The 20,372-nt window shown below is 34.0% G+C and overlaps 3 protein-coding genes across 4 annotated transcripts; 1 reads left to right on the top strand and 2 right to left on the bottom strand.

The window, feature by feature from the left end:
* Window positions 1–315: 315 nt before the first annotated feature.
* LOC149733367 (guanine nucleotide-binding protein G(I)/G(S)/G(T) subunit beta-1-like) lies at window positions 316–5,275 on the bottom strand. Its single transcript, XM_089880979.1, has 9 exons — window positions 4,943–5,275; window positions 4,694–4,732; window positions 4,483–4,589; window positions 4,101–4,164; window positions 3,798–3,960; window positions 3,547–3,613; window positions 2,710–2,911; window positions 2,440–2,656; window positions 316–2,155 (listed from the first exon to the last, which is right to left on the bottom strand). Exons 1-9 carry the CDS (start codon window positions 5,018–5,020, stop codon window positions 2,049–2,051), a joined length of 1,044 nt encoding a protein of 347 aa, XP_089737105.1. The 5' UTR covers window positions 5,021–5,275; the 3' UTR covers window positions 316–2,048.
* A 7,406-nt stretch (window positions 5,276–12,681) lies between these two features.
* Window positions 12,682–17,405, top strand: LOC149733368 (major facilitator superfamily domain-containing protein 8-like). 2 transcript variants are annotated; one of them, XM_089881636.1, is made up of 10 exons: window positions 12,682–12,825; window positions 12,914–13,026; window positions 13,705–13,890; window positions 15,000–15,262; window positions 15,327–15,519; window positions 15,654–15,811; window positions 15,866–16,007; window positions 16,068–16,187; window positions 16,476–16,606; window positions 16,812–17,405. In XM_089881636.1, the coding sequence occupies exons 2-10, from the start codon at window positions 12,957–12,959 to the stop codon at window positions 16,935–16,937; spliced, it is 1,389 nt and encodes a 462-aa protein (XP_089737762.1). In that variant the 5' UTR covers window positions 12,682–12,825; window positions 12,914–12,956; the 3' UTR covers window positions 16,938–17,405. The 2 variants fall into 2 exon arrangements, with proteins under 2 accessions (XP_089737762.1, XP_089737761.1); XM_089881635.1 differs by having other exon boundaries at window positions 12,722–12,853.
* Window positions 17,406–17,700: 295 nt separating this feature from the next.
* LOC149733369 (hydroxyacyl-coenzyme A dehydrogenase, mitochondrial-like) lies at window positions 17,701–18,887 on the bottom strand. Its single transcript, XM_089881642.1, has one exon. It carries the CDS (start codon window positions 18,811–18,813, stop codon window positions 17,884–17,886), a length of 930 nt encoding a protein of 309 aa, XP_089737768.1. The 5' UTR covers window positions 18,814–18,887; the 3' UTR covers window positions 17,701–17,883.
* Between the last annotated feature and the right edge of the window lie 1,485 nt (window positions 18,888–20,372).

Consider the following 20,372-nt stretch of genomic DNA (forward strand, 5'->3'; position numbering starts at 1 on the left):
ATTATATTGCGTACTACACCTTATAGACATTGGGTTGAAGCAATCGTCGTTTATGTGCCCTCTCGCCAAAGGAGACAAACATACAAGCTCACTATGGTGGTGTATCAGCATGAAGCTTCCTGAACATTACGTATTCCCGTCTAGGAGCGCTGTCTTTCTTTTTGGCTACGCTAACAACTTATCGAAGTAAAACTTTAAGCAACGGTTCTTATTCAGAACACAATTCTGGTCGTCAAAAAGATTACTAAACAAAACTTCAAACAACTCCCTTACGCGATGTGTTTGTTTTCAGATACTCTCGTAAAGTTAATTCAATTCTCATTTCGAATGTTTTATTTATTTAGTGATAGACAGGGTTCACATTGAAAATACAAATACCTAACTCACCACTTCGAACAATTTGGAGTCTGTTGGTTCACAATCACGCTGTATAATAATGCGCTCACACAACGCAAGCAACAGTAACAAATATTATATACAATATATTACTATGGGCAATTTCGCGGTAATTCATGAAGTCTGGGAGCTTACAGTGAAGTGGGGTAACCACTTTCAGTTGGTGAGTTGTTTGACGTGTTTGTCAACCGACAGCGAGAAACGTGGGTTACAGATATCCTTTACCTTAAAACATAAACAAGATACTTCCCACTATGGTTCGAGATGACGTAACACTGGCGAATAACAACATTAAGTTAAAGCGAGTTGGGTCCAACATTAACCTGTGCGCCCCCAAACCAACAACATCGCAAGAATTCAAGTCTTTATTGTTTGGGAGTATTAATAAATAGGACCAGATCATGTAGCGAGTGGGGGCGACGCCACGCGTTTTGCAATTCGTGTGTCAGATTGCGGTTGATTATTAAAATATTGAAAAGGGTTTCCAATGTAACAAGTGATTTTGTAAGCGCCTTAGCGGGTTGAGCAGTTGAACGATGAAATATAAATGTTTCCTGCAGATGTGTCGATGATGAATACGAGCAATGTTTACCGATAAAAACCGTCGCACAGCTATTCGTTAATTTTAAAAGCCGTGACGTACGAAAACGGAAACACTGTTCTAGAAACCGTGGTGACGTCACAAAGCGGTAAAGCGAGGTCGATGTTAAGATCGATAAGCGGCATCCATATTAGTTTAACAACTGCGTATCCCAACGCCAAACATTCGACGCTATGGCGCAACAAGCATTCTAGACAAATACATGATACGAAGAATAATAAAAAATCGACGTAAAAAGAAAGTGGGGAAAGCGGCAACTCTTATTGCACACGCCACTAAACCAAGATCACGAGCAAGTTGCGAAATCTCGCGAACTCGATTGATTGACGAAATGTTCGAAAACGTAAATCTGTTTCTGCTTCGAGCGAATTCGATTTTATTGTTTTAGCTGTGGACCAATGCGAACGTGATAGAGATGAAAGTACTGCAGCGGGTTTTAATAATTGTAAAAATACGTGACTGTAGCTCCCACGTTTAAACTTAAAAAGAGAAACGCAATTCAAAACGAGGGTTGTGAAAGTGCACATTACTATTAACGTGGAATTGCCCAATAATTCATTGATTTCATCAGAAAATAGGAACAAACAAAAATCCTCTAAACGCAACAATTTTCTAATAATATCCACGATAATAACCCATGGCCTGTCATCAGCATTACAACACAAAGCTAACATTTTTCACGACTAACATAGAATGCAAAGTAGTTGCGGGGCGTACGATTAATCGGATATGTCAATGAAGATTGTATACATACTAGACAATATCTTTGTATCCATAACTGTGTGGCAACTTTTGCTGACAAGAGTGAAAAATGTTGTGGTTTAGTTTTAGATAGATGAACAACAAACGTACAAACACAAAATTTTCACACAAGGGTACAGCCTGGTGGTTTAGCAAGAGCTTTGCTGGGGTGCATAAAGCTGGCACCCATTTCAGAACACAACAGAGTATGCCGGGTTATACCGCTGATTGTTTTGTTTGTCCTTGCAAGCTTAGTTGCGGCCGACCATGCAATAGAAACGTTGAACAGCAACATATAGCTCCTGTATTGTTAGTTCCAAACCTTCAAGAAAGAATCCCATGATCCGGTTGCAACTGCCATTCCATCTACAGTGATACCCAAACAACTAACGCGATTGTCGTGTCCAGCAAGAACACCTGAACAGAAATAGCAATTTATAAAATGTATTGTTTCCACTCCAGCATTTAAGATAGAGTAAGATTAACAAGTAATAGTGCAACTGGTGGTACGCATGCAACTTGCAGCCTTGCGACTACTAAGAAGAAAGTTGGATGTTTAAAACGTCACATTGGTGAATTAGGTTACATCTGTTGTATCTTACTGTGAAGCTAACAGGGTACAATTGTTAAAATATAATACAAACGTTTACATTTATTGAAGCTAAGAATTTTATATTTAAATAGTTTTTAATATTTTGCACCTGCTCTATCTCCTTTCATTGCATCCCAAATGTTGCAATTAAAATCGTCATAGCCAGCAAAGAAAAGCCGACCACTTCTACTAAACGCAACACTTGTAATTCCACATGCAATGTTATCATTGCTGTAGATCATCAATTCTTGGTCTGAACGAATATCAAACAAGCGACAGGTAGCATCATCTGAACCAGTTCCAAATGCCATGTTGTTTGGAAACATCTGAGTTCATTGATATTAGAAATAATACCGAACATACAAAAATAGAAACGTACCGAAACAGCATTGATATCAGATTCATGACCACTAAAAGTTTGTCGACACATCCCGTCTCGCAGATCCCACAGTTTAGCAGTGGCATCACATGCTCCGGATATAAATGTGTTTTTATCATCAGTTACAGAGAGTGACATAACGTCTCCTGTGTGTCCCGTGAATGCAGTAGTTTGCATGCCAGTTTCAATATCCCAAAGAGCACTAAACAAGAAATAAACTTGAATTCCAAAACAACTACTACCAAATTAAATCCCACATATTTAATCAACAAAAGGCAAAAAAAAAAAAAAAAACATTTGACCAACTATTGCTACAAGAGCTGCAGCTTTTATAGTAAATAGATATTTGATATTGATACAGGCTGACCTATTGTTAAACTTGTTCTGTTTAAACCCGACTTCTTACATGAAAACACAAACCAACAAACGAATTAATGAGAAGAATAGATTGTCTAAGTTGCTACACAACAAGAGGTAGGAACTGCAGCCAACACAATAGTTACCAACAAATCAACAATGGCAAAAAATGGATAAAGAAATACATTTTATGTAAGGCTCAATATTTATTACAAAAACCTTAATGATTAACCAGGTGTGTAAATTGTAAATATTATTAACCTAAAGAGTAAGCATCTTTGTCTACACTATAGTTTAATCCAAAAACTAAATATAACAATAAAGTTGCTTATTAATAAAATCTTGCAACAACATACATGTATTTTTATTACATATTTATTATCTACCATTGGTTTTGGTCACATAATTATTTAGGTTGTAAATACATAAAACACATGGATTCTTATGGAATGTAATATTTGCCTATTTCACATAACTTACCAGGTCATATCTCCAGAACTTGTAACAATACGTGTATCATCAAGGAAACGGCAACAAGACAAATACCCTGAATTTAAACAAAGTTCATATAAAATTATTTGCAAAGCTACAGGACAACAACTTGTGACAACAAGTTTAAAATTGAAAATGGTGAAACTAACTGTAGCAGTTCACTTATCGTATGAGCTATGTAAAGAATAAAGTCCTGAACAAGCAACAGCACTTAATATAATGCACAATGTAAGGTTTACCTGTATGTCCGTTTAATTCACGCGAAACTCTCACATTTCCTTCCCTTGTTTTGAGATTATACACAGAACAAATATTATCCAAACCTCCACAAGCTACAAAACTGCCAGATGGGGCGTAAGCACAAGTCATCACCCAACTTGATCGAAGTGGGATGGCATGTACCTGTTAATATTAACAAGGTTTATTTACTTTTTATATATCAATTCAGTTGATCTGTTTTTCTTGCCATTAGTTAATCTGAGCATCCACTAGAAGTAAAATTTAGTTGATAATCAATGTTGAATTTAATATACATCTGTTACCTTATTGGTTGTATAAGAATCCCATAAGATTAATTTCCCATCTTGTGAAGCACTGACAACGTGTCTGTTTTAAAAAAATAAAACAACTAAAAATAAAAATTATTAGGAGCATAGCATGATAACAGACTAATAGGTGTTGTAAATTGGTAATTGAATATATACATGTTATAAAAGTGGTTGTTAATAAGTGACAGAGCTGTAATTAACATTAAACCTAACAGGATATTTAACTGCATTTGCAAAAGCAGTTCTTGAACAATTTTTAGAATATAAACAGTCAATGTTAAAATATAGATAAAAGTAAAATCTTAGGTTCAAGCTAAACTACCACAGAGAAAAGTCAAAGTAAAAAAGATATATAAAGTAACCAAGATAAACAAACCTTGAATCAGTTCCCCAATGCATTGCATAAATTTTTGCTAAATGTCCTCGCAGTGTTCGTCTGGTTCGCATTTGAACGCGACCGATCGCATCAACATTGGAAGCGACCTAAACAACAAGACAATTTAAGATTGTTTGGTAAAGATACAAAATGGCATAAAAATTGTACAACAAAAGACAAATGAAGTAAATTTTGTCACACAATTGCCTACCTCAGATAAAGATGAATCTTTTAACGCTTGACGTTTATCCTGAAAGACATAATTTTAATAAATGGAATAAACAATCACTTAAGAAATATAATATGAATATGTACTTTAATATGACATTGAAATTAATGCTATCAGGCAATGGTAAAATAAACCCGCTACATTATGAGTTGATATTATTGAAAAAAAGATCTTTGTATAACACAGTGTTAAACATCAACAATTATCAGGTTACAACTTATGTAAATATACCCGAATTTCTTTTTTAATATTTTCTGCTTCATTTCTTAGTTCTTCAACATGTTGTTGTGAATTTGTTTGATTCGACATATTGATTCAATCAGTTCACAACTTAAATTTATTTTTAAACAATCCACTCCGAGTTAAAACGCAAAGCCCACAGATCCAACTTGTTGTTCAACTTCAAATCATCAGTATGAAGTTAATCCAAATAATAATGACGTGTCTGAATAATTGGATGCAGTGCACTCTTGGTTAACAGATCCCTTCAATATTTTCAATGATGTTAACAAACACTTTGTAAAGACGTTCACACTATACCAGCTGAAAATTGATAAAACATAAGTAGTATGTATATCATTAGATATAAATGTTACATTGGTACAACCAATAAATCCTATTATCTTTTATGTATTATCCTAACCACTCAATTATCTTTTATCAGTCTAGTAATGACAATTAACTAACCCCTTCAAACACCTTTATTTAAGAAGCCTAATGAATTTACATCAAACAATAACATGCTTGTGTTGACGAAATTGCATAAATGTACATCACATAAACTTGATTATGAACTCATAAGTAACTAAAAATTGAAATAATGTTACTGCACACTTAACTTGACACAAAACATAATCGTAAGGTACGTGTCACAGTATTGCCCTGTGACCTTATTTAAAGCCAGTTACGTGAACATCCCTATTTTAACTGTACGATTGTCTTGTCTATACACGCAATAATGCTGATGATCCAAGATTCCTTTATTTCTGACTGTTCAATCAGAGACATTGTAAAATAGACATAATTTGTCAAATAATAAATGACAATACGATGTTATGTTGTAATAATCATGATTAAGCAAATGTAGGTTCATTTTAAAAATTCTCTTTAGAAAATAATTTTCTGATTGCGCCACTGATCAATTAGACGAAAATTTTTTTTCACAGGATACTTGTTGCATTGGTGCACTTTAACGCTTATTTATCTGAGTTTAATAAAGTATATTCTACTTAATAAAACCCATGTACACAACTATGAACTTTTTTTCTTTAAAAAAAGTATATAGCCTATTTACGTGATTGAAGAGATAACAAAACAGTTGAAATATTTGAGGATTTGCAAAATTGTAACTAAAGCTATTTAGATAAAAAACAATTGTTTTTACAAGTTCTTAGCAATGTTTAAAGGTTTATGCAAACCAATGATAAAAGTTTATTTTAATTAATCAAAAATTTAAAGAACTTGAATAATATTCTTGGGATTTCATTGCTAGTGTGTGCTGGACTTCCAAGTGTGCTTTAGACTACTAGTTTTGATAAAACCTGTTGATATACAGTCTAATACGTGGGTAATATATTAAAAACAGTCCATCTGTAGCTAATGATAATAAAAACATATTTTCATTTTAATAAACAAAACATATTTAACACCCTAAAGATAAAAAATGCTTAAAACCACTCATACCTTAACACCAAAATCAATATCTGGACATTCTCATTAAAAAACTAAATATGCCTTGTTAGTATTTGCTGTGATCTTAAAAACTAGAACAGTAATATTAAGATAGGTCTTTTAACAACAGATAATAGTTGGTAAAATTAATTTACCAATAAATACAATGGGTATACCTTTAAAATTAACCATAAAATAATAACAAAACAAGTACATAAACGATCGAAATAACTACATCACGATACAGTACAATGAAGGTAACTTAAAATGAACAACCAGTTTTCCCTTTGAAACTAATGTTCTATTGTCCACAGCTGTGTAACTAAATGTCTATTTTAAAATAATAGTAGAGTTACATTGCAAATACAATCTACTAGAAACGTTTGCTTAGCATAATGACAGAATCACAGACACGCCCCGGCTGGCTCGAGACGCAGTTCTAAATACCCGGATGTACAATCGTTACGCTTGACGTACTTCCAGTTATGGATGAGTGATTTCCTTTCATATTTGTTATGAATAAAACATAACAAACTGTCGTTTCTAAACAGGTATTACATTTTAGTCGACAGTACAAAGCTGTTGATATAAAACTTTTATTTAATTTACCAAAATGTGGTTTAACAAAATCCCACCGTTCGAAGAAGACCAAATGAAATGGGCACATAAGTTAAATTACGTAATACGAAAAAACGCAAATTTTGAAATTTGTATGCGTATTAGTATTAATAATAAAAATCACGAAGGCTTAGAATCGTACAAATGTATAGGGCTATACAGACTCTGCATACGGAAACGTGCGCGATATTAACGAAATAGGGCAAAGTCACATTTCCGGTGCCGTAATATGTTAGTTCCGATTGATACATTTGTACCGGTGTCGTAATACATTTGTTTCGATTGATATATTTGTAGCGGGCGCTATTGCCCCAGAGCCGAGACGCTACTGCGCATGCGCAGTAAGTCGGAACAAATACAATACGAGCTCTAATAAATACGTAAAAAAATTCCGAGCAAAAATATTATTTTATTTTTCTTATTTTCAATATTATTTTTTTACTGGCAATAACATGCTAGTAACCTACATAGATGTATGCCAAATTATAGAGTAGAATGGGGGAAGATGGGACACTTAGTCAGAAGAGACTTTTTTAATTTTCTTTTTTCGGACACCTATTTATTAATAATCTGGAAAATAATGTTATGGTATGGTGGTGGAAGATGCGACACTTTGTCAGACGAGACTTTTTTTAATTTTCTTTTTACGGACCCCCCTTTATTGATAACCAGGAAAATAAGGTTACAGAATTATTCGACAGTATTATCACGACTTTATAAAAACGCCCGTCAAAGCTGATTACTATTTTTAAATATTAAAAAAATATGTAAAATAGAAACAGTATACTTTGAACAGGTAAAAAATGCAAAATAGTAAGGTGCTATTTTTTAATGCTCGCTAAATCACATTGAAGCTAATAAATTTTTTTTAGTTTGCGTGTGCGAACGATTATATTATAGTTTCATAGCTTTACAGAACAACCTTGAATATTTCGTACAGTTTGATTTTGTCTCATAAAACTAGTTTTAGTTTTGTAAAAAAACACTGATATATAAGCATGAAGAAAATAGACAGGGAGCAATATGACTTTAATTTGAGGGGAAAACACCAAAAAAATATCGTTAAACATATGAAGTTTACATGGCAAAGAAAACTAGCACATAGCCTGTCAAACTCGGTAGGTTTAACCACAAGTTGCAGAATACTGCTAGTGTAAATATATTTCAATTTAGAGTCCCATCTTCCCCCACATTGTAGTTTTGTATGTTTTCATTGCCAAACTTTGAAAGATTTGCTTGTAATTTAGTAATTTATACCCATGTTATACCTCAGGGGGTTTTCAACTATAAGATACTAATATAATAAAAATATTTTAGTTTGAAAATATATTCGAAATTTGGTCATTTGCACTTGGTGATAATTTATAAGAAGTGGCTTCTGCCAAAAACAGAGCAGTAGTACCCAATTTGTAGCAAAAATATAAACTTTATCAATAGTTATTATTATTTTCTGTTCATACCAGTTCATATACATTTTAGGATACAATATTTATCCATTGATGTTCGAACATTACCCATTGTCGTTCAAACAATACCAATTGTTATGCAATAATATAATGTATAGGCAACAAAAACTATAGCAGTAGGGAAAGAAAAAGAATGTTTAGACCTAATTTTCAAAGCGTACAGTATTATTTCGTGTTATTTTACGTATATTCCTATTTATAAATACACTTAATATTCAAAATTAACAATGATTTTAAACTGTCCCATCTTATCCTGTGTTTTTTAGAATTTGTAAAATTTCACCTGTTGTGCAGATCGCTAAATAACTCCTCGTGTGTTTTATTATATTTTATTAAATTGGTGTCAATTAATAAAGGAATGATAGTACTAATTCGTGGTATTGCCCAAAAACCGTCATCCATTTTGATTTTGGAAATATTTGGCAATATGTGCTTAAGTGTCCCATCTTCTCCCATTGTACTATACAGAAGTATAGTACAATGGGACAGTAATATCTTTATAAAACGCTTTAAAGCTGATTACCGTTTTAAAATATTTAAAAAAAACATGTAAAATAGAGACACTAGATTTTGAATAGGTAAAAAACTGCGAAATAGTAAGGTTTTAATATTGAATCTTGCAAAAATAGTACTTAAGTCGATGAAATATCGTAGTTTGCAAGTGTGAACGATTAAACTAGTTTCATAGCTTTATAAAACAACCCTGAATATTTCGTACAGTTTGATTTTGTCTGATAAAACTAGTTTTGATTTTGTAAAAAAAAAATATATATATGCATAGGTAAAATAGGTAGGGGTAAATATGATTTTAATTTAAAATAAAAAGAGTAAAAAAATATCAGTTTAAAGTTAGCCCTTATAGTATAATGGGGGAAGATGGGCTAATTAGTTTAAAACGTGCTCATTCATTAGATCTGTGAACTCTTGTTTTACCTGTTTAAAGTATACTGTTTTTATTTTACATATTTTGTTTATTATTAAAAAACAGTAATCAGCTTTGACGGGCGTTTTATAAAGTCGTGATAATACTGTCGAATAATTCTGTAACCTTGTTTTCCTGATTATCATTAAATAGGGGTCCGTAAAAGAAAAATTAAAAGAAAAGTCTCGTCTGACAAAGTGTCCTATCTTCCCCCACCCTACTATACTTCAAATAAAATACACAATCAAAAGATTGAGTGTCCTGTCTTATCCTGTGTGTTTTCGAATTTTTAAAATTTCACCTAAGGTGCGAGACGAATCGCTAAGTAACTTTCCAAGTGTTTTAGTATATAGTTTTTTTATATTTTGATTTGGGGAATACTTGTGAATATGTGTTTAAGTGTCCAATCTTTCCCAACTGTACTCTATATCGCACGGGTAAGTGGTAGAATTCTCTTTTAGTACTTTGAAACCAAAATCTAATGCAGTGGTTCTTAAACTGGGGGGAGCGTGTAACACTTGGAAGGGGGGCGCGAAAAACTTGAAAATAAAGTGTTATATGTCTTATTATAGTGGTGTTCAAAAGGCTTAAATACGACGCAAGCAAAAGTTAAATTAAAATAGCAAACCTTTAAAGGTGGCTGTACACAGTATACGGAATTCGTCCGTTTTGTCTGTTTTGTCCTGATTTTGCTGCCGCATGCGGAACTCGGTAATGGGTTTGCATACGACTTCGCATGCGAATTCGCACGCTGGATACTGTGTACGGCCACCTTTAGTCTGTTTTTAAACCTCTTACACATGCTAAATGATGAGGTGTCAATTCCTATTATGACGCGAATAATCGCCGTGTGAATTGCTATTATGTCTTAATTAATTGCCAGACAAAACATTCGCTATCATGATGCAATGAATCCCCACTATTTCGTAACAAACTGTCCACCTGGCTAAGAAAAACATGGCAAATATAAAGCTAAACTATGACGCAAACGTAAACGGAACGGTTATTTGATTTCACTTTTGCGTTGATCGCGATAAATGTGTTTTACGCAGTAATACAGGTCCAGTCAACCAACGGGGCGCGGTTTAAAGCATGTCCAATATGTCAGGTTTGGCTGTGGTGTATTATGGCAGAACTTAATTGAACACCACTGTGATAATTTAACAAAAAGGGGGAGGAGGCGCAAGTTTGTTGAGATCTTCATTGGGGGGTGTGCTTCAAAAAGTTTAAGAACCCCTGATCTAATGCATTGTCGCACAGTCGTATTTTCTAGCTGTGGTTTTATTCTTTTTTTTCTAACTGCTGAGAGTGGCGAATCTTATGAATCGAAATTCAATTGGAGTCGCGACTTCATCATTGCAGTATATGCAGGCGATATACACGCACACACAAAAACAGGGGCGAGAATAACGATATATAACCAATATGAAATAGGGAAAACTGTGCGACCAGGGGGTATTATGATAAGCCTTTATTGAAAAGGTTAGTTAGTATTTGGGTCTTTTAATTGTAGTTTCTCGAATGTTCTTTTATTGAGCACGGTAGTGGTCATATAGATCCTTTTTGAACACGTTAGTGGTCATATAGATCCTTTTTCGTCGAACAGTTGTTCTTGGCTTTGTTGTTGTTGTTGTTGTTGTTGTTGTTGCTGATAGGGTGATTATTTTCCGCACTTATCCTAATTCTCAATTCTAGCATTTTTCTTTAATCTCTTGATTGAAATCAAATCGTAATATATATTTATAATTTTTAGACTAAATTTTCAGATTTAAAACCGCACGATAAGCGATTAATTAACGATTACTTTCCTCATGCACTTTACATAGCGGAAACACTGTCTGGAGTTTGGCGGGGAACAACGGCACATGTTATATAAGATAAGAAATCCACACAACGATTCACGACTGAATCAAACTATTAGCATATAAGTGGGGACGCATTAAATGCACTACTCTTATACCGTATTATCATTAATCGTAATTGAAACATTATTTTTAATTCAACATCATATGATTAATATTAACTTCTAACATTACCTAATTACTGAGTGATTACGGTTTGTCAAAATTCATGAAAACAAACGTTTTTAAGCGACGACAACGTTAACTAGTGTAAGTTTACAATAAACACATGGTACAGGAGTTGTACAAAGCGTATTTACACATATTCTTTACCAATCACTCAATCCTCATACGTCATAAGTTTCATTAGTTATAATACATGTATAAATACATTCTGCCTACTGCTCTACAGTCACCAATGGCGACTAGAACCCGTTTTGTTGGTTACTTCAGATTTGTTTTTGATCGAGCCCAGTCGACAGTGTAGTAAAAGGGTTAACTATAATATAGCAGGGTGGGGGTAGATGGGACACCTTTTCATTTTGTTTTCTCTTTTCATTTGGTAGTAAACAAAGAACATTTAATGAATTATAAAACCGTATCTTCACGACTTCCACAGACCGTTGTTAATTGTTTAAAACACGATCAGGCTATTTGGATATTATGTGTTAAAGGTGTCCCATCTTCCCCGACTCTACTATCTTATGCTAATTAGTTTAAAACGTGTTCATTCATTAGATCTGTGATCTCTTGTTCGTCGAACGGTTGTTCTTGGCTTTGTTGTTGTTGCTGATAGCGCGATTTTTTTCCGCACTATTTTTTTCCCCTAATTCTCAATTCTAGCATTTTTCTTTAATCTCTTGATTGAAATCAAATCGTAATATATATTTATAATTTTTAGACTAAATTTTCAGATTTAAAACCGCACAATTTGCGTGTGTGCATCGAAGCGTAGACGAGGGCCTTTTTCTTATCGTTAACTTCGGTATAAACACCGCGTCTCTTGTTTCTTCGCTCTTTTAGTTTACCGCTCGCGATAAATCATTATGCAGCCGCCACAATATGAATAATATTAACTTCTAACATTACCTATAATACTGCTGTGTAAGTTTACATGTCAACACATGGTACAGGAGTTGTACAAAGCGTATTTACACATATTCTTTACCGAACTTTCAATCGTTATACGTCTTAAGTTTAATGAGTTATAATACACCAATTAAATTCATTTTATCTACTGCTCCACAGTCACCAATGGCGACCGAAACCTGCTGTGTTGGTTACTTTTGATTTGTTTTTGATCGATCTCATGCATTAGATATCTGTGTGATCTCTTGTATTGCCAATTGTTTTCTTTGTATTTTGAATAAATTTTATTCTTCGTTTTTTGAAACTTTGATTATACATTTTTATCCCATTTCAGCATTTTTATGAACAAACATTGTTTTTTTGTTAATAGCCCTTATGCCTCCCTGAAAGGATTGTGTTTGGAAAAAGAAAGAAGTTACTTGGGAGAGAGAGAACATGAAAAAAAGGGATTGTCACTCGCCGAATAAATACAACAATCATCACTAATCAAACCACTCACCGTCACCGGTACGTGTTGCGTAAGCGTGGTTACTAAGTATGTTAGCGTGTATGGTAAGTTCTAAGACTAAAGGATATAATTTCTATGTGTATGTAGGTATAAAAGGCGAAGTGCTATTGATCACAGTGGGATATTTCGCATGGACTGCGCATCAGCAACGTCGTATGGCGTTATATGTTTATATTACTTACTAAGCGGAGTCGAATATGGTAAGAAAATTAAGATGCTTTTTTGTAACAGTGTTACTATAGCTAATGTTCCTTTAAAATTTTGGATCAAAATGTTCCTTACGTCTTACCGACATACACTTTTTATAATTTAAAAGAAAGTCGGACGTGTGTGTCGAAAATTAACTTTTAAAATGAACAAAATTTGCTGCGTCACCGTAATTCACCAGCCTTTTGTTAGGTCAAAGGTTTATTACGTCACAATAGAGATATTTTATGTAACATATGTTAAGTAACATACAGCACTACTTAACTTTATTTCTCAGTGTTTGGTTAAAACCCGAATCACCAACTTGCCTAATCTGTAATGTGATAATACTAAACATAGGAATACGCCCTCTGATGAATTATAATGTAATAATTTAACTTTTGTTTACTTTATATTGGTTTAAAAATACGGTAATACCGTGTTTTCAAAGTTAATGTTCGACACATAGGCCGACTTTTTAATACAATGGTTATCAGTGAAACTAAAAAAACATTTGAAGACCAAAAATTGTATCGGTTAACAGCTATATTATTACCTTTTGTGACTAGTATCTTTTATATATTATTGTGCTGTTTATTTTCTGGCACGATATTTATTTACCGGTCAAAAAGCTACAGGTGAATATTATATAGAGTCGGGTTTTAAATTGTTTTCCATATTTTTATTTACAGCCGTCATTTTACCCACCTTGAATTTATATCTCAAGGATTTAAATGCAAACCAATCTTTTCTTGGTTTCGTGATGGCCTCATTTAGTCTCACTGGTCTTATATCTGCACCTATATACGGAAGGTTTACTGATAGGACAGGATCCACCAAAGCTGCTGTGTTGTTCAGTAATCTATTTGAAATTGGAGGTGCAGTGCTTGTTTTTTGTGTATATACATTACAGAATAATTAGGAGTCCTACAATGTCCTAAAACAACAACCAACATAAATCATTTATTTTTCAATAAAATAGTAGCCATTATTTGGGGGTGGGGCTAAAGTTCTAAACCAGTGGTTCTTAAACTGGGGGGCGTGTAAGACTCGGAAACGTGGCGCGAAAAACAAAAATAAGATAAAGTGTTATAACAGTGATGATTAACTGGCAGGTCTTGACCTTTTTAATTTTTTGTGTGCTTTATCTAATGTAGTCTTAAAAAAAGAGTAAAACACAACGCACATGAAAGCTAAAATACAACGCAGGTAAAAGGTTAACTAAAACAAACATTCAAGCCTGTTTTTAAACCTCCTACAAATGCTAAATGATAAGGTGTCAATCCCTATTATGACGCAAATATCAACATGTGAATTGCTATTATGTCGTAATTAATTGCCAGGTCAAACAATCGCTATTATGATGTAATGAATCCACGTGTGAACTACTATTTTGTAACAAACATGCTGCTTGGCTGAGGAAAACATAGCAAATCTAAGGCTAAACTACGACGAAAACTAAAAACCGAACAGTTATTTTATTTCACTTTTGCGTTGATCGCAATAAACGCATTTTAAAGCATGTCCAATGTGTTTATTATATAGTAGATAACTATGTTGTCAGGTTTGGGTGTGGTGGATCATAGCAGAAATTAATTGAACACCACTGTGATAATTTAACAAGAAGGGGCCCAAGTTTTGTTAGGATCTTTATTGGGGGCGTGCTTCAAAAAGTATAAGAACCCCTGTTCTAAACAGTTGCCATAGGTTGTTGTTTTTTGTGACATATATATATATAATACGCCACACATGAACACCGGCGGTTCCAGCCTATTCGGCTGAACAGACACCAACAATTCCCGCCGAATGATAATTTGTAATGCATTGAGAAGTACGGTGCAAAGATACCTAATGAGCATGCACGTTTCTCCACACAGTTAAATACATGTTTGGTGTTATCGGCAGACACAAGGTGTATGAAATTGTACACCTAAGATATAATAACTGTTATTTTCGGGCCTAGATAAAAACTACAAATTCTTTGTAGGTAACTTTTTGTACTTTGTTGCAAAGTCTCCTTACATGGTATTGGGTAGCCGACTCATTGCTGGTATTGGATCTGGATCAGGCTCATCAATACTTGGTATGATATCAAGAAACACAACAAAAGAACGCAGAACAGCTGTCTTTTCCCAATTGATGTCACTAAGACAACTTGGTCTTCTCATTGGACCTGCATTTAATGTGTTTCTCAGAAAATTTAATTTTTATATCGGACCATTTCATGTGAACCAATATACTTCACCAGGGGTAAAACCAGTCATACCAAATATGTTAATAGAACCTGATTATAATAAATCATTTCCTCTGGCAGTTATTCATGGTTGTGCTTTGGGTTATTCATGAGATTTTGGTGATATTTTTTTATCGGGAATTGAACTTCAGTAAACCAGAGAGTGAGTGTCAAACAACAACTGATGATGAAGCATCCTTGGTAAAAGATGTTGTTGTTAATGCCAGGAGCAATTCCTTTACCTCCTATCAATCTTGGAGGTTTGTGTGGAGAGGTGAGTGCTTTATTCATGTAAAACTAAATATTTATATTACACTGTACTTAATGTACCACTGAAAGTCATGTCTTGTGTATCATATGTCTATGCCTCGAGCAACTAACATTGATTTATTTTTAAAATAACACCAGATTTATTGAAAGAAGAAGTTGTTGTTTGTTTGGCAATCACATTCACTGTCATGTTCACACAAACTGGCATTGAAACCTTGCTAACTCCTCTCACTTTAAAGCTTTTCAACTGGGGAGAGCTACCGAACAGTATTTTCTTTTGTATAGCAGGGTTTATTGTAAGTTTATTTGATTTTTGTAATACACTTGACTAAAATATTTTTCTGCTTTAGATAATTGTAAGTTTCTTGGTTCTTGGAAAAATAAGTCAATGGATAGAAGATAGACAAATGTTGCTTGGCGGCTTTATTGTTATGGTGGTGATGGATTCATTATTTCTTATTTATATCATTTTTGCTGACAATGCAGAAAAAGGTTCGTTTGTATGCTTTTATTTGTAAACTTTCTTAATTTTGCTTTTTATTTATGTTTTAGGATCAACATGGGTGTTGGCATTGTTTTGCGTATATTGTGTTATTGTGATTGCTGCACTACCATTTGTGTGGGTCCCACAAGCTGCATTGTATTCTAAAGTAACAAGTGACAAAACTCAAGGTTTGTAAAGAATGTTGTAGATTAACACTGCAGTATATGTAGATTGTAGAGTACATCAGAAAACAATGTTATTAAGGTTAGAAATAAATTTATTTACATACGAGTTATGGAATGTCAAACAATCCATATTAGTAATAAAATATTTTCTCTACTTTTTAATTGCACTACACAGCTTTATTTGTTTTGTACTGTTATATACTTGTTACAAGTGTGTTATATATTTAATAAACGATATAAATAGCGTGAATTACAGTGAATATTGTTGTTTAACTTGTTTTTATATTACAGCATTAAACCAAGGCATCCGACTCTTAGTGATGGGACTAGGGCAAATTCTTGGCCCACTATGGGCAGCTGCTTGGTTTCAAAACCTTCCTGTGTTAGCAGCAGTGAACGCTGCTCTTGTCGCTTTGATATTAGTAAGTGGTTAATGAAAAGATTAAATGCAAACAAAATTATTATTTTGCTGAACATAAAGTTATAAATACACCACATGTAGTGTATGATAAGAGACCGAAATTATAATTCATCAGTGGGTGTGAACGGATATTTATATATTATAGTTGACTAATATGGAAGTTAAACATACATCACAGTGGGTTTAACACATACACTTTTACGCAGATTATGATCATTGCGTCATACAAAATGTTGAAAGTACCAGAGTTAAATGATTTGGTTGAAGATTCAATTGAACCAAATGAAAGAACATCATTATTACGCAATACTTCCATCAATGCCCATGCTTGATGTAGACTAACTGATTCATTATTTAACTACTCATTTTATGATACAAGTCAATCAATTATTGCACTGTGCTAAATTTACAAAATTGTTCTAATATGTTATTTTGGCAGTGTATGCAATAAGTGTGATGTTTAACTACCTTGCTAATCACTTTTTATTATTATTATACATACATTTATCTGTACCACTGATGTTTTAATGTGTTCAGTTGTTTACTTAAAATTTTAATATTAAAATCTGCAGTATAATAATTTCGTAGATATGCAACCTCATTGCTTTATATAGTGTCCGGATCTCTCCCACTTTATTGTTAAATCTAGGCTTGTTTTATCTTTGTTTTAATATTGCATAGGTACTTTGTTTTTGTGCAATAATTTTACAGTTCACACATTTTATATCTTACACTATTAAAGTTTTAAAATAGATTCCCAGCACCGCATTAATTTTAAAATACATTTTGTTAAAAACTGGTCCATTATTGTTTTGGTCATTTAGGAGTTTTGTATAAATACCAAGTCTCCAATGTGTGACCAGCACATTTAGAATTGTATGTCAACGTATCATTACAATGATTAACAAAAGTTAATTATTTACTACAAGTAAGCATTAACACTGCGAAAACCTTCGCAACTTATCTGGCATGTGGTACAACAACCATCCTGTAACATTGTATAACAGAGACTAATCACTAATCTGATGCATATTGGAGCAAACTATTGCCTACTAGACAAATATTTCCTACATAGATGAGATCATAACTTCGTCATTCGTTTTCTAATTGCATTTATTTCATTTTTTAATCAAACCATAGCATTACCAAGCAAAACAGTATACAGCACCATCGCATTTGCAGTAACAAGGAATGCGGAATCATAGACGTGACTGTCAATCACTAAAAAAAAAAAAGAATTAATAATTGGCTAAACTCATTAATTACTAAAGCTCGTGTTTATTTTTTATAACTATAAAACCCTTCCCCAGTTTTATTTCCTAGTTTTCCCTCTTCTACCAGTTTATTTAGCAGTGGACTTGGTTGAAACAAAGGATTGTTTGGATAGATTTCAGACCAACCATCCATAATAAACTTTGAAGTGTCCAAACCAACATAATCTAAAAGCTGAAACGGCCCCATTGGATGCCCTGCACCAAGTTTCATAGCAACGTCAATATCTTCCTTGCTACCTTCACCACGTTCATACAAACGAACCGCTTCCATTAAATATGGAACCAACAACCTATTGACAATAAAACCCGGGGTGTCTTTGCATGATACGGTTGTTTTACCAAGTGCTTTTCCCCAGCCCAAAAGTTTCTCAAAAGTATCGTCACTCGTCTCCGGGGCTTTTACGATCTCCACCAACTTCATCATTGGGACTGGATTAAAGAAATGAACTCCCCCAAATTTATCTTGCCGATTTGTTGCAACCGCTATATCTCGTATCTGTAAAGATGAGGTATTGGAGGCAAATATTGTGTGTGCTGGAGCAGCAGCATCAAGGCTTTTAAATAACTTTTGCTTAATTTCAAGATTTTCAACAATTGCTTCAACAATGAGATCAGCATTTCCTGATGCAGAAATTGGATCCTGACACGTAGTTATTCTGCTCATGGCATCTGACACATACGATTGACCTCCACTAGCATCATCAGAAAACTTCTTCTTTGCTACACGTTGTAAACTTGATTCAATGGTGCTGGTGCATTTTTGTAATACTTTCTCATCAAGGTCCACTACTACGACTTGGTGACCAGTAGTAGCAGCAACTTGAGCAATTCCTGAACCCATTTGACCTCCCCCTACTATGGTCACATTTTGAATGGCATTTCTTGATGTTGAAGATATTCCACATTTTACAACTTTAGATAGTTGAGAGAGCATTTCTGTTTGTTTTTCAAGTCAAAAAAAGAGAGAACTTTCTTATATTAAAAATCTACAAAGGCAAGAATATTTAATGAAACATTATTTATCCTTCTGTGAAGGGGCGACACACGACCACTGTTATTATATGCTATATTTAACATGTATATAGCATATAATACATGGACGGCAACAGCACTAAAATAAGGAACAAAGAAAACTGATAAAAGAAGAAAAGCTCACTGTTAGTGTAGTGTGGAAGGAGGAAAACAATAATTTGGGTTTCTTTAAGAGTGCGGATTGCGCGTGGTGGTAATCCATTAGATGGTGGCCACCTAAAAATTTGGTTTCAAAATGTTTATAGGCCTCACTGATACCTGCTGTCTAATTATTTTTTCAAAAAAGTCGATCGTTCGTGTCGAAAAGTAACTTTGAAAATGTGCGAAAACATGCTGCGTCATCGTAATTCGCTTGACTAGCGTAAGGTTAACGATTCAATATGTCACAATTGCGGTGTGTTACGGCACAATCGTTATAGATTAAGTAGGTAACGAGACATTATAGCGTTGTTTTTGCGCTGTTTTATGCTATTAAAAACCTTAACCCCATGCCCTTAACCCCTAACAAATTACAAAAATGTGGATTTCAAAATTTCCCTCTGATGATACCCACTCTTTCTCTCTCGCTCTCTCTCATTTTTAAAGGCATGCGTTTGTATAGAAAAATTGCTGCGTAATCGTATTTAGCATAACCAAGGTGACTGAAGTACCGTTTTCTTCCATCGTTGTTCATGGTACCTATGCATGGGGTGCACCAGTACGAAAGGTATACAAAAGTGCAATATACACACTTGTCAGTGGCGTATATGTCGTTATAGGAAAGACCGGATACACTCTCTTTCTTTCGCGATTCGTTTCCGTTTACTATTGTAGTCTTATGGAATCCAGGGCGTTTTATGTAGTTTTTCTTTTTGACTTAACTTAACTTTATAATTATTCCTAGGTATATATATCGGCTTTGATGCGCGTTTTATGAAGTCGTGATAGTACAGTCGAATATTTCTGTAATATTATTTTTTGCTTAACATTAAACGGGGTCCGTAAAAAGAAGTAAAAAAGCCTGGTCTGACATCTGTACGGCGCCGTGCAGCACAGTTGGTTAGCGTGCCTGCCTCTTACCAAGAAGGAATGGATTCAAGGCTCGTCGTTGCTACCTTTGTGGGCGTATGTGTCCTTGGCAAAACACTTAACGACAATTGCTCCAACCCAGTAGTCACTTAAGTTGTCCAAATTATCAGCCACACATAAAAAACCGCAATAAAATCACTGTCGTTTCCCGGTGTCGTGATATATTCTTTCCGATTGATATATTTGTACCGGGCGCTATTGCGCATGCGCCGAGGCGCTACTGCGCATATGCAGTCGGTCGGAACAAATACAATGCGAGCTCTAATAAATAAGTACCGACTGAACAAAGTTTCGGAGAAAAATACTACTTTATTTATCTTATTTTTTGGAAGTTATTTTTTCGATAGGAATAACATGCTAGTGACCTACAAAGATGTATGCGTAAGTTATATT

Source organism: Ciona robusta, chromosome 7, assembly GCF_009617815.1.
Source record: "Ciona robusta chromosome 7, ASM961781v2".
Lineage (NCBI taxonomy): Eukaryota > Metazoa > Chordata > Ascidiacea > Phlebobranchia > Cionidae > Ciona > Ciona robusta.